Raw genomic sequence first — 15,308 nt, 5'->3', positions numbered from 1 at the left:
CTAGGGTGTCTGTGTAGAGAGAGAGAGAACTCCGCAGGACGGCCCACAATTCCTTCTATAGATCGGGATCCCAGCAGGCATAGCCAGCCGCCCTGATGTGGATACAGTGTTCATATTTTCAATTAAGGAGTTTGTTATAGGCTGATTGGGTTTACAAGATATTTTTTTTTGTGTGGGAGTGAACGTTGAGGCAAGCGGTGGGTAGCTGACTGTGAGTTGGTATCGCTGGTAGTAATCAATGAACGACTTGAGTCGGAACTGACAGCAGTCATGTAAGGCTGCAAGGCAAAAAGCACCAGTACACTCTCACTGGCGACCGCGTCTCAAGACTTAGTATGAGCAACTGTTTTAGAGTTCTAACCATTGCCTCGTGCCTAATGGGAAATGTTACAATAGCTGGAGAAAATTGCATACAGAAGATGTCATGAGAACCTAGCAGACAGTTTCACTTGTGTTTAGGAATACATTGTCTCGTGTAGCTGCTGCAAGCCTGGAGTGTTCAACTTGATATTTGAACTTGGAACTCACACACTCTGGGAAAGACAAACCTTCAGAACTTTTTTTGTTCATTCTGTGGAGTGTCTTCTGGTTAATTTCTGGTCAATATCTACGTGTACACGAGAAAATGCTTTAAAAGTGTGATCTGCAGCAGTAGGATTTGAATGACAACTGAACTGTTTGGAGTTGTTCAGTTGACTCTTTTCGGACTGTTTCTGAGATTCCTAACACCCAGACTGGTCTATGATACATCTACGGACTTCTACTTAGGTAAGTCTGACATCTGTCTTAATTGATGGCACTTGATGAACTACATGTAGTGACATATCACCATAATTTTAATTTCATTAAATCAAGAAACCTTGACTTACTTTTTAAAATTAGATTAACATAATCAATTTTACAGGGTTGTTTCTGACTGAAATTATTCTTCAAGTTTAAATTTGCATTCCCCGTACTTTTCAACGAAAATATTTATTTTTCTCTTAAATTTTCAACTTGTAAGTTTTATTCCAACCCCCCCCCCCCCCCCCCCCCCCTGGTTGTTTTTGGAACTTGTGCAACCTGCTGAAAAAAAGAGACTTTATTCTCTCTTTTTTTAAATTTTTGCAAGCAGACTGACTCCTGGTTGGTCCACTATCGATTGATTGTGGGATGGGAACCAGCGTATCCCTCGAGAACGGAATTATTGTCGGGCAGCAAGTAATTGAAAGTTGTAAATAAGGATTCCATAACTACACAATGGCCAATTAGATGTCATTGCAAGAAAAATGTCAATTTAGAAAAGGAAGTTATTTTTAGGGTATGGAACTTGAAAAAACCATGGGGAATGCATCTTAGAAGTTAAAACTCACAACATTCAAAATGAAAAGAAATTCAAAGAAATGCATCATTGAATCTACAAACCTTGACTCAAGTATGTGAGTTAAGTTAATGGAATTGATTTTGTTTGTTCAAGCATGGTCCGGTCATTTGATATATTTGGAGTTCATTAGTCCACCTGTCTCCTTTACTCATTCTACATTCACATAACTCTCCATCTGACCTGAACTTGACCCTAATCAGAAACCATTTTGTTCTTTCCTAAATTCCCTGGCTCTCATGGAACCCAGGGCTCCACCTCAAAAACAAACAGCAACTCCTCTTAATTTCCCCCCTCTGAAGTCTCCTACCCCAGCCTTGCTTCACCGGGATGCAAATTGGATTAGAGCAGATTCCTCATTGAATTCCCCCACCCCCTCCACTGGTACCCTGCCAGGCTGGTATCCAGCCACTCACACACAGCAACAGTTTCAGTTTGCATGTCAGATGGAATCAGCTCAGGAATGCATCATGGGATGTTGTCGTCATGGTGATGCATGCAGGGGAGATGTCTATGGTTGGCTGTGGGTCCTGCGCCATGTTGGTAGCAGCTGTACAGTCAGCACCATGACCACACCAATCAAGTTTATTTTTTGAGCTGTTGATACAAATATCTCACCTGATTGGTCCACTAGTGACATGGTTTCATCTTGCTTGTGTATCTATCATGTAAACCACCGAAGCTATTCCATGTAAACTAAAGCCACATGTTTCTTACATATGCTTCTATCTCATGAGCGGTCAATACATTTTGTATATCGCCATTAAATAACCTTATATCCAAATTACTGTATCATTTACAATTTTTTAAAATTCAAAATAAGAGTGTGAAATTCTCTAACATTTAGAAATGTGACTTTTACAGTATAGTATTTTATTGTAAGTAGCCTTATTAGAGTTGTCACAATTCATCACAAGTCTTTTGCAAGTCAATAAATCATCCAGTCCCTAGTCCAGTCACAAGTTATTTGAATGAACCATGAAAAACGTGACTTTGTTATTGTTCATCCCCTCATGTAAGTATAGGGAGACAAGTTCTTTCCCCAACCCAATCCAATGAGTTGCATTGAAGTCATCTTCCTTGCATCTTTCAAGCTTTTGTTTGGCTTGGGTGGCCCCACATCATCTCAACTCCACAGTCATTGTCATTGTACAGTCCCCCACCAAACCTGACAATTTGCTAGATTGTCATTTGGTCTCAGACCACACAGTCAGGCAAATTGTTAATGGGTTTGAGCACAGGAAGCACACTCACAGCGGCGGGTCCTCCAATGCAACGTTTACCAACTCCACCTGCGGAGATAAAGAAAAAAATGAAGAAAATTGGAAAGTGTTCCCTCTGGGAATCTTGGCTGGAATTCCAGACTAAATCAATAATGAATTCCTACTCATATTAAATCACCAAAATATAATTGAATTGTTCTGTGATTTCTTTTAACAAAATTCAGAAATGCTCAAAGTTTACAAGTACCCCTTATATCTTTCCAAGCAAAGAAACTCAACTTGTACTAGCGTTTGTCATTTGATAATTTTTAAAAATATTTTTGACTTTTTTTCACGGTGTGTTTACTCACGACCCATTTACTTGGAGTGTTAATAAATATTCTGTTCCAGCCTATGTTAGATATCACCTGAGGCAGTCATGTTGTTTGCTATACAAAATGTAGGTCAAGCCATTAACTGCCATGTTCAGGAATCGATAAAACATTAAGACTGAAATCTACAAGCTTTTGGCAAACCAAAGTGCAATTTCTCCAAATTCATTTAAAAAAAGAACAACAGAATGCTCAGAACATTCTTAAACATGTCTTTGCAAAATACTTGTAATTTTGGGCAAATTTGAAAGCGACCTTATTTTTATAACTCAAGATCTGCACTGAACAATTGGATATTCACAACTTTGAAAGTTTTCACTGGAACTTTTGAAATTAAACCTAAAAGTTGTATTTATTGCAAACATGTAAATTTGTAAAAAAAAAATAGTGCATATGTCCTAAAATGGTTCACCAGAGGCAACATTTATTCTATTTTCAAACCTTCATTGAAAAAATATTGTTGACCCAAATAAATGAAATTCATCTCTATTCACATTGCCCAAATTTCATATCACTCATGTTATTGATTTAGAAATTCATCTAAGGAAAGCATTAGCACATTAACCCCGCAGCCCTCCTACCAATGAGAACATACAGCTACAAATTCCCTCTAATAAAACAACTCCACCTTTTCCCCTGCTCAGGCGGCAGTCTGTTGGGAATCCTTGCATTAACCCAGTTTCCTCCCGTCTGCTGAAATCGATAGTTATGTTTTCTTGCTGCCATGCTTCTGGTTAGTATTTGGTTTCTGATATGATTAGGTATGCTGTAATGATTTCAGTATGGATCTTAATGCAAACCAAACCTACACACCAGATTTACATCTCGTTAGTCATACACATCCAGGGACTTATTTTATTGAAAAAATATGCAGGTTGAAATTGCAAAAACTCTGTTTGAGTCTTGCCGTGAGATCTGTGGTGAGAAGGAATCCTTGTCAACATTGAGCTTATGCCACATGTAAACCTTGTCTGATTTCATACATTTGTATACACAAAAATTGTTTGAACAAATTGTTTTTTTTTTCTTACACACTTTAAGAAATATTGAGCTTGCAGTTACAGTGCTTATGTAGCGTGTTGGGGTAGAGTTACAAACTTACACCAGCTGAAGTACACATTACAGAACTTTGTTGTCAGTTAGGGGTAACTTTGACTACACTGTTAACTACAGTATTTTTAGACAGTAATTTCCATCATCAATTGTGGAAAAACCTTTTTGACAGACGTATCCAAGCATTTGACTAACATTGCTCTATACATTTCCTCCCTGAACGTGTAATTTAAGCGGCCGTTTCCTGTCCGAAGTGCTCTATTCTTTCCTGTGTATTTAGGCCTGACAGCAGAGGCTGCAATCTAATCCCTCTGGAAAATAAATAGCTTCCTGCCTGTCAAAGTTTGAAGTGACAGCGTCAGTCACAATTGTTACCCACTTAAGTCAGAGAGTTTAGAATGGTGTTGTAACATCTACTTGAAAAGATTTCCTTCAACAATTCTGCTTTCCTGAAACTTGATTTCAAGTTCAAAATCAAACCATTTCATCTGAAAAGTTGGCTAAGGTTAAACGTAATGGACTTCCTACTTCCTTTCTCCAGTAACTCTCATCTTTCATTTGATTTTGACCTGTGAATAACTTCCTCTTCCCAGTTCTGAGTTCCAATTTGTCATCTCAATTTGTACCTAACCATAGGCTTCTTAATCCATCACAACCTTTGACAACCTCCTCTCTTACCCATTCTCTGAGCCTGTGTAATATTTTCAACCAAGGCAGCAACCTGCCTTACGCTAAATATTGACTTTTGTGGATGGCAGAAAGTCCTTAATGTACAGTACTTAAACACACTTCTACATAAAGAAGTAACCCAATTGGGGGAATTTGAGGAAATTTGGAAAGTTTTCAAGATTTTCTTTCAAGAGCTGAACCTGCAAATGCTTCCTTTTCTATTAAAGAAAAAAAAACCCAAATGACTGTAGCTAGCAAACACAGATTGAGCTTCATGAATGATATATTCAATGCACACATTATTCTGTAGGAAACACATGATGCGATCAAGCTAACTGAGTGGTTTGTCAGGAACTTTCATTTGGAGATACAGGCCAAAATAGGGCCACTTCATCACATCACTTCATCACATCTCATGGTGTTCCGACTTCCATAATTGTTGAACTAAAGAAGGTATCAGCAAGCGGTTTTCTCAGCAGTAATGCTGAGATTGTGCTCTTTTTAAATCTGTAAAAAAAAAATTGACCAGGGTCGACAAATGACTAATTTAGCATGATCGCATCACATACACATTATTTAAAGTGCATCATACCAATAACCATGCAACTCAATCAATTACTTTGGATTTTCAATTGTACCTCTCCACAATCGCCTGAATTGCCAAGATTTCCTTATGAAGAAACCAAGACAGCTAGTAATTATTTCAGAGATAAACATCAAAGTGTCTTCCAAAGTCTGTCCTCTCAAGAGTCTTGAGGCGGTATGACTCACAGGGTTTCCTCATCATGTCCTCTGATCTAAGCTGGATCTAGGGTCTATGGAGACAGCATTTTGTCTGGGAACAAATTGTTCCCTGTGGGATCATTTGAAATACGTATGATTCATACATTTTGTAAATGGTACTCTCCAGTTTCCCTTTGTCCAGATTGTATTATGTTTTTCCTACTGAAAGAAGTTTAATACAGAAAGACAATGAGCAAGACAATCGGCTGCTTTGATGTGCCTGTAAAGTAGGTATTTTCTATGGGTTGGGGGGGGGGCAAGCAGTTGTGATTTTTTTACCCTGATAGCTCTTGATTAATTTATTTCCACAGCTGATCCAGACCCTGTGGGACATATGTACCATATTTCAAGTACAGACAAACTTAAGCAATATCTTGTTCCTGATGACAGGCAGTTTATTTCCCACAGGGACTAAGTGTTTTATAATTTGCATATTGATGAATAAATTAAGGTTTTCTGAGCTGACATTGACTGGTTGAATTGGGTCACAGCCTGTTTGCATTCCTGGAAGTATTTTCTATGGTCCAGTCAGCAGTCTTGAAATTAAATTACATTTTTCAGTGTAACCCAACATGTGTTTAGTTTATCGTGAACTGTTTGAAGGGATTTTATTATAAACTGTGCTTGTTTTCATCATCATGTGACAAGCTATAAATGTCAGCATTTGTTTGTGTGAGATGTCTCGTATTATTGCCACCCCATAAGCAGACGTGCTCAATGAGCTTGTGGTCGCGTGAATTCAACAAATTTCACACCATGTCAATGTGCGTCACTTTGTAATTAAAGCATCGGCGCCATGGAATTATAAATCAAAACAACTTGTGTGTAACGAATGATACATTCTGTAAGGGGGGACATGTACACTGTCAATTGAAGGGAACAACTAGAAGCAATTTCTGGTCGTTGTTTTTGTTTTTTTCTTTTTCTTTATTTTCTTTTCAAAAATTGATTATGGATAAAGCCAAGGGAAGTTCTTTGTAATGTACTGTACTACTAGTCAAAAAATACAAAGTCTTATCACTCAATCATTAAGCATTGGTGATTAGTTAGCTTGAAATAGCCAATTCCCCTGCATTTTGAATGAAAAGTAGTGAGAGATGAAACAATACCACATTCAAATTTCTACAAAGGAAATTGCCATTGATTTGACCTTAACATATCGGCAAGGATTATAAATCTGTAAAACACTTCTGGTTTTCAACAAAATACAATTTAAAAATCTATACTAAAGTGAGGATTATAAGATGGAATATGAAGGGCAAAAACCTCATTTGATTTTAAGTGAGGATGTTTTGTTCCCCCAATTTCATATGATCAGTATTCTTCTTGTTCCAGTGAATGAAGTTTGTTGTTGAAGGTCACTTGATATATTGAGAGTGCTCTCCTAGTCCTATCAAGTAGCATTTGTAAACTCCAGCATCCATCTCCCATCATACCAGTCAGATTTACTGTCATCCATTAAAGTAATAGTATGCTGACTTGATTTACTGGACTTGGAGAGCTAATTCAAGTGCTGGTCGTTACTGGATAATATGGGAGGACAGGCTGAATAGGGTACAGTATTATATGTCTTCCAACTATTCAATGCACGAGGCTTTTTGTATAGTGTGCGTAGACAAACAAGCAAGTTAATCTATGCCATCACAGTAGTCAAAATCAGTCAAGTTTTCTAAGGCCTATATCTACAGAACTATATTATTTTATCCTGATCACTCTGCAAAATTCTACTGCACATGTTTGGTTGGCCTATGTATTATCAGTTCAAACATGACATAAAAATACAATAACAAATTGCTGAAACAGCCACGTGTTTGTCCACAAACATACATGTACATCTAGTTAAATCTGATGGCAATATTCCAGCATACAGAATGGTTATTTTTTTTTCTTTTTCAAATATTCTTGAGGAATACAATTAAAAATATAAAAGTCAGAGAATCTGATATTTTTTATCTCAGCTGATTTTTTTTCAAATGCAAAAATTTGCCTGAAGTCACTCTTTAAAGAAAGTACATTTTACACAGTTATTTGTAAACACTAGTAAAGCTGAATGGGCTTCTCATTACAACTGCACTGTGCTGAGGAGTGCATGGCTTACCCTAACCCTAAACATTGGTTTCTGTGCGACAGAAATGATATACTGACATTGAAAACTGCACAAATAATCACTGGTGTTGGAACATGTAAATACTGCCAGATTAAAGATTGGCGCGCATCTTGTTTTTCCCCCGCTTGCAATCGGAGAACGGATAGTATAACTAACAAATCATTCATTGGATGTAGAAACACAGGACTCCAGCAAATCAGAGATAAATACCCTCAGATTACAAATAACCTTTTACTCTAAACAGAGGGGTTGCAAGTAATCAGTGTGGGCCAAAAAGCGAGACTTTTTTAAAGAAATGAAATAAGCTGTAAGGAAAAGTCGGGAGGCAACATTGTGATTAAATTGTAAATCATTGAGCGCAAGTCGCCTGTGTCGGCCCCTGTTGTCCATGCTCTTCAACTTGTTTAAAAAGTACACAGCCGAATGGGATTGACAGAAAGTGATAGTTTAAGCAGACTTGTTGGGTCAGAAAGGTCGCGTAGCGGCTGCCCACGTCATCAACTGGAAAACTCGGGGTGGAAGCCAGAGCGAAGCTGAGAGACTGGGAGATTGGTAACAGTCATTGAATGCAGAGCGAGGGTAAGGGGGAGAGTTAGTCCCGCTGTGATAGAGTCAGGAGGTGTGTTGTCCTTGTAAATCTAGACGGCCAAAAAGCTGCTTGCTTGCCACCGAGAATTCCTCACAACATTTCACTCTGTGAATCAGCCGGATGTGAAGCAAGTTTCCACTTGAGTGTAAGTAGTAGTTGAGGTGTCATGCTGGTGTGGGGACTGGAAGGGTTTGGGGGGGGGGGGGGTTGAGTTGGAAGTCAGGGGTCATGTTTATAAAGTGAAGTCCAAAGAAAGAAGTCATGTCTGTGGTACTTGGTAGAGTGTTGATGTTTCTTGTTGATGGTTTATAAGGTCGAGTTGGGGGATTTCCACACTGTGTACTTTACTCTGTGGTGTGCTGGCTGCAGACATTGAGTGGCTATGTTGGTGTTTTGTTGATGTTTTCTTTGTTTCTGTCGGACTTGTTGATGAATTGTTGTGAGTGGTTGATGAGAGTTGATGATTTCAACATATGTACATGTCCATTCTGTACTTGTTGCATTTTATGCCTCAAGTTGATTAACTTTGGATACCAAAAAACTGTTGTATAAAAGTGTAGACAGTTTTGATAGTAGTTTGTTTTGGCCAAGAAAGTGGCTAATTATATTTCACAACATGCTGCATTTACTGTTGCATTGACATGGTTTTAACAAATTTCAGAAAATCTGTTCTTTTCTTGGTTTTCAATAATGGCAACAAATTCAAGTTCACATTTTGCCATGTTACTGTTACTGTGTTAGTGGAAATTCTTGAGCTTTCATAACCGTTAACGCTGGAGGATGCGTAAGTATGATCTGGCAATGTACATTCACAGGGGCAGTTGACGGGTTAAATCATCAAGCTTTCTCTGAGTCTCCAGCGGTGGACGTGTAATTGTGTATAATACGTCTGGTGGTTCCCATTCTTTTGATTCAGAATCTGGCTGCTGTAAACGGCCTGTCGTCCCAGCCAATGTCGCTCCCTGGCAGGCACTCCGAGTGTTGCAAAATCTGTACAAATGACACCCAAAAACAGTACTTGTGGTATTTGACTTTATTTTTTAAATTTGTACGATATATCTTGTCTGTTTCAAAAATGGTGTTTTTCGGCCAAATATAATCCTGACCATAATGTAAGTTGTGAGTTTTGTCTGTTACAGATGTTTTATCAATCCATGTCCATGGCTGTATTCCAAGTCTTGAACTAACCCCCTAAGGATCATAACATCCTTGACCAAACCTTGACCAATCCAAACTGGGTCACTAGCCCAACTTGACCAATACCCCTCCTCCACTGGTCATTGTACTGTCCCCAAGGTCTGGCCACAGACTCTCCTCTCTGTCCACCACCACCCAATAACCTGCCACTTGCATGAAATGAAACAGTAAATCCATCTTGCCACCTCCTTGCCAAAGGCAGCATATAAATCCACTCAGTAATGAATCAGACCAGCCATTGCGTGCGAGGGATGTAAGTAGCTGGTTACTTTAGGTGTAGCCATAGGGAGATTGCACCCTCCTGCTGTGTAGAGCTGTGTAGTGGGGACCGGTGGCCGGCAGACAAGTTTGGAAATGCATTTCTCATGAAATTGTATTCTGCAAAATACATAGAAATCCTCCACCATACATGTACATGTAGTTTTGTTTGTAGCCATACCATGACTCGTGGTATCAAGGCAGAATTGTGACCAAAATTATTTTGTGGGTAATTAAAAAAAAAAAAAAAAAACAGTATTACATTCTCTTCCAAACTATTGCTGTATAAATGTGCATGTTTTAATTCTTGCTAACTCAGAGTTGTACACAGGATTAAAAAGACATAGGAATCATTGTATTCTAATTTTGTGGGGTTTTTGTTTTATTTTTTATTTACTGTATACATGTATAACCCCAACAGACAGCACAGTCACTTCAGTCTTCACTTGACAGATACATGTACATGCACTAGACAGCAATCCATATTTGTTTGTCAGATAAAAGTGCTCACATAACACCAAACATCTAACATTGAGAAAAATTACCCGTATATATCCGAGAGGGTATTCAAATTCACTTTTGAAGCTAACTCGTTATTTGATATTTCCCCCCTTCGTTATTGGCATGATTAACCCTTTCAAAATTGCAATGATTGATATGTGATTGAGTATTTCCACTTATCTCAATCTGTATGCCACACATTCCAATCATGCTACATGTGCACCAACCCTCCGGTTCACTGCCCTCTCCGGTCATTATTTCTAGGGGTTCATTTCCCAACGGGACACCCGGTCTTCAAACACTCATTCCCTCCATGGACCAACGGCAAGCCAGAAATCAAATTTTCCAGCCTGGGTTATTGGTGTGCTGTTTGATATTGTCTCCCCAGGGCAATATCCATCTCTCAGATTTTTTTTTACCACAACATGTTATGCATCTACCAAATGGTTTTTAGGTGCATTTGCGAGGTGCCTTGTGGTTCTGTTTATTAATCCATCATTTTACCGAGTGAAGGTGATCATGATTATAGGTGATGTGGAATGTGTTATGGGGCTTAGAACTCAGAAGGTTTTGGCTGGTAACCCATACCTTACTGACAAGAGAACACAGGTGGGACTCAGATGGTCATGTCTTCACTGGTTCCCATCTTGATTGGCTGATTGGTTCCACTGATGATGCAAATCTACCACAGATGTCCTCAAGTCAAGCCATACATGGCAATGGATTTTATTGTTTGGACCAAAAAGAGAACTTGTTACCATAAAAGGCATTTTCAAAAATATGTTTAACATTTCCACTTCATGCTAACGAAAGACTTTGAAAGTGTGCTGGATGGATAATTTCAATGAAATTTTCAGTTTCATAAAGAATGACAGCCACAATTATAAGATGTACATTGAAGAAAATCAACAGCGTAATGATTTAGACAGCACAAGTCTTCAGTTGAGAAGCTTTTATACATTGTGTAATTTGACTTCCTTTTTGAAATTCATGTTGATAAAATTTGCATCCTGATATTATTTGACAATAAAAAATTTCTCAATAAGTCATTTTGGAACCTTTGACTTTTTTTCTCGTAAATTTTACTTTTAATGCATACATTGCATCCCAATAAGATTCCATACCCCGGTACATGTACAATGCCTGAAATGATCGACTACCCATTCACAGAAAAAAGTCACTGTGGTGTCATCTACTTTGGAATTCCAACTGTTAAGAACTTTCCTTGACCTTTCATCAATTTTCCTAACTTTTCAGCCAATCCTGAAATTTGCAACAGTTACAAATGAAGCCTGTTTGAGACAAGGTGAAATGCAGCTGGCTTATTCCATGGATTACACAAACGTTGCAGGGAGTCTTTAGTTCTGACCTGATTGCATGACCTGGGGGTAGTTCAGAAACCAAAAGGCGGCGAGGTTTTTGTCTTGAGGATCAAAGAGTGAGTGACCCGGAGAAAATGCGCCGGACGGCGGTAAAATCAATTGATTGGAATTGGTCCTGAAAGTTTACATTAAACCTATCAAACTTGGTAGAGACTTTGAGAAAAACAAACTGGTTGGTTGTGGGAAACCTTCATTCCGTGAAAAGTTGAATGTATGCTACAGCTACATGTAGTGGAGAAATACTAAATACAAACTATTATTTTCAAGACATTAATTTTGAAAAGAAAATTGATGTTTAATAAAATAATTGATCAATTTAAGAGAGCCCTGAACATCATTTCATTTTAATCATAGATTTTCATGCTAATATTCAAGGTTTTCATACCAACTCCGGTGAATTCAGATTAGGAGAACCACTTCCTTTATCTTATTAATATTATTTTGCATATATCTTTGCAAATGAATGTATACAAATTGTAATAATGTGCACATTCAAGTCACATTGTCACACTCCTACTGGTTCACTTGACAGTTTACAATGTGTATGTATTCTGAGGTTTCAACCAATTGATTCAGTGTTTTTCTCTTACCAGTTCTGACCTGAAATCAACATTAACCAATGACATTCTGTACAAGTGGGTCAGTCCATACACTAGGGGTCCACAAGTGTGACATTGTAGGCCTATGTGTCCCTGTTAGTCACTGACCTGCTGTTTTTTGCTTGTTTGGCAGGTATAGTACTTGCTTTACATAATCACTCTTGAAGACAGAAGGCATTAAAGAAAATGTCCTGAATTTACAAAATCTTATATCAGATGTAAAATATGGACACAAAACAAAACTGGACCCTTGATTTTATGGACTGAGTCACCTTCACCAATGGCCATGACTTTCCACACATCCACCTTCATCATACTAACCACTCTTTCTGATATAATCATTGATTGTTTTTTACGACCACCACACCTGTTTCCCATTCAGACACCAGGAACAGGTTCAAGAAATTGAGCAGATTGATATTGATCATCTCAGTAATGCATGAGGCCAATGCAAGGCTTTGTGTCTTTGTGGGTTCAGTGGTGGCAGCAAGTTCAGGGAATTCAGGGGTATTTCTTACAGTGAGGTGAGGGCCATATAATTTAATTTGGTGTTTGATTACAGAGATAGGGGTTGGGTATTGCTTGTAGCAGTCTGCATGTGGAACTTATGAATCATTTGTTGAGGAAGCTTTCAGAGAATGAAACATAGCACATTATTAGTTTGCCCCGGTTCTTTTCAGAACCTCACCAACTCACAAAAACAATTTTTCACAACGATGCACCTACTCTTATTGCGCTCTTTGTCATGCAAACCTTGAAATCTTATTTAGCGCTTTATTAGTTCTTGCAGTGCAAATTTGTTCAGGGTTCTGCTAAACTTAAGAAAGTTGTTGTCGAAAATTTGAACTATGGCCATTTATTAAACAGTACCCTTGATGAAAGTTAAAATCTGATTTTTACTGGTTCAGATATACATGTAATGTGAAACATCTTTTGTTAAATGCATCACTGCAGAAAACATTGTTGAAATTTGCAAGTTCTCTTTGTACATTACTTGTGTCTATTTAAAACTTCCACATTGAAGACTTCAATACATGTAAACCATGCGTGTTTGTCTTCCAATGGATAAAAGATACAACTTGACAAAAGTACAAGTGACCTGACGTTTAAATAAACAGCCAGCCATTTCCCCAGACAGCCCTTACCCTGAACCTTCTCAATATAAACAGTTGATGTCACTCCAAGCCCTGTCTTGAAGTCTTAGACTTTGAAAGGTTTGACCTTCAAGACAAGAAATCTTGGATGAGTGAGGCATTATCAGTTTGATTTAAGGACCATTTCCTGATTGGAACTCCCATCTGATGTGTGGAGCTAGACCAGTCTCCTGCACCTGTAACTATTGAAACTGTCAAAACAAATGCAATTGAAAAGTTGGGTTCACCAGAAAAAAAATTTCTTTAAAGGTTTATGCTACTTTTGAGTCGAACTTAAAAAACATTGTGGCTGCATCAACTCCATTGTCAAATTGATTTTATTTGTGACATACATGTAGCTGCACATGTATATCAACTTTTTAAAACTTGATTATTAACTTGATTTTTAAATTCAGTTTTAATATTTAAATTTGAATTACTGTAATATGTGCGAAAACCTTTAATGAATGCTTGAGCGTAGGCACACATGTACATGTACACCTCACAAAGTGTATACCCTTTACATGTAGTTTGTGCAAATTAGTCCATCATTATCACGTTTGTCTAATTCAGGGAACAGTACATTTGGATGACATTCACAACTGGTGTGCCCCTTTAACAAGCCGACCTTGCCAGGTCAACTTTTTAGGGTCGGGTCAGGTCACCCAGTAAAGAGCATGATATTGCATTGCAGTAGCTCTACAGTGCTGATAGATTGGCACTACATGATCATAAGTAGGCATGTGATGTAAAGTGTGGAATTCCTTCCTTGAAGATGGAAGGAAAGAAAAGGGGGGTTGAGGTTTGGAGGTTGAGTGTTTATTTTGGGTTGACATTAAGAGGTGATGCTTTGTGTTGTCAAACTGTTCCAATATGAGAGTTGTGTGTTAACAGATACATGAGTGTAGGATGTGTGTGTATCATGATTGGTTTACGTTTGGTTAGTGAGTTGGGCTGGGCTGGTAGTGTTTATAGTAACCATACACCTGCACATAGTGGGTTTACTTACAGGTTCAATTGGTGAAGGAAGTTTGTAATTTGTCAAATACGAATGTTAAAAAGGTTGCATAGACACAGCGATAAGAAATTAACTATCTGTGTATATAAGTAGAAAAGGGTTCAAATACTGGTATGCAATACCTGTGTGTAATTTTTGAAAGGATATATTAAAGTGAAATACTGAATAAGAAACCAAAATAACAAATCAACCTGGAAAACATTGAAAGAAAGGAGAACAACCCTAAGAGATATGATTGTCAAACAACGAAATATACATGTAATCTCGTTGGTGATATCAAACTGGAACGGTCCATCTGGAGGTCCTGGGTTCGAGTCCTGTCTAACTCTATGTATCTACCAGTAAGTTAGCTTATCAAGGTTTTTTCAATGATTGTGTGAAAGCGGTGATGAAACAGTGCTGATAATTCTTTGGAAAAGAATGAAAATGTTTAAAAGAGACCTAACTTTCTTATAATTTTGTACAAATTTGTATTAACCCAGAGATTTAAGATTTCCTTAATCATCTTGTTTCCCCTTTTTTTGTTTCCTCCTCTCCAGGTATTAATTAATGAGTTGATCTCATCAATGAGTTCATCTATCAACTGACACTGAAGCCTCGTCAAGATGGAAGTTCCCATCTATTTACTAGTGGACCTACTTCTCTGTAGTCTGGTCTTGCTTCTATGTCAGTCATTAGCAGGTATGTTCCATGCTCATGTTATCTAACATTTAGCAGTTTTTGGATATTATTTATACACAGAGACTCGTCAGTCATTCAGTCAGTTTGTCAGTCAATCCGTGACTCAGGCATAGGATTATAGGCCCCTTCGAGTCCAGTGAAAATTTTACAAAACATGTAGCCTACCGGTAGATAATGTACAGGTATGGTTTATAGTAGGTTTAAAAATGTCGACATTACAAACATGGACAAATATGAGAAAGACACCTTGATGGCAGTTTTGTCTGTTTGCAGTTGAGAGCCGTAGTATTACCAATTGTAGAATGCCATGGTCCAGTGGTTATGGTGTTTGACCATGTACGATGGTACGTGGGTTCAAGCCCTGCCAGGAACATGGTGTTTGTG

At 38.1% G+C, this 15,308-nt stretch overlaps 1 protein-coding gene across 5 annotated transcripts in view; it reads left to right on the top strand.

Annotated features, from left to right (window-relative positions):
- LOC119735618 (brother of CDO-like) overlaps positions 1-15,308 on the top strand; it is a 106,509-nt gene that overhangs the window by 75,369 nt on the left and 15,832 nt on the right. For 4 of the 5 annotated variants that reach the window (XM_038209400.1, XM_038209398.1, XM_038209397.1 and 1 more), the window contains one exon: positions 14,783-14,924. In XM_038209400.1, the coding sequence (XP_038065328.1) occupies positions 14,849-14,924 (76 nt within the window). In that variant the 5' untranslated portion in view covers positions 14,783-14,848. Of the gene's footprint in view, positions 1-8,138; positions 8,301-14,782; positions 14,925-15,308 lie in introns of those variants that run through there. The other variant, XM_038209399.1, reaches the window with a different exon arrangement.

This window comes from Patiria miniata, unplaced genomic scaffold (assembly GCF_015706575.1).
Source record: "Patiria miniata isolate m_02_andy unplaced genomic scaffold, ASM1570657v1 HiC_scaffold_29, whole genome shotgun sequence".
Classification (NCBI taxonomy): domain Eukaryota; kingdom Metazoa; phylum Echinodermata; class Asteroidea; order Valvatida; family Asterinidae; genus Patiria; species Patiria miniata.
The sequence above is the reverse complement of the archived record's forward strand: the minus strand, read 5'-3'. Positions and strand labels throughout refer to the sequence as shown.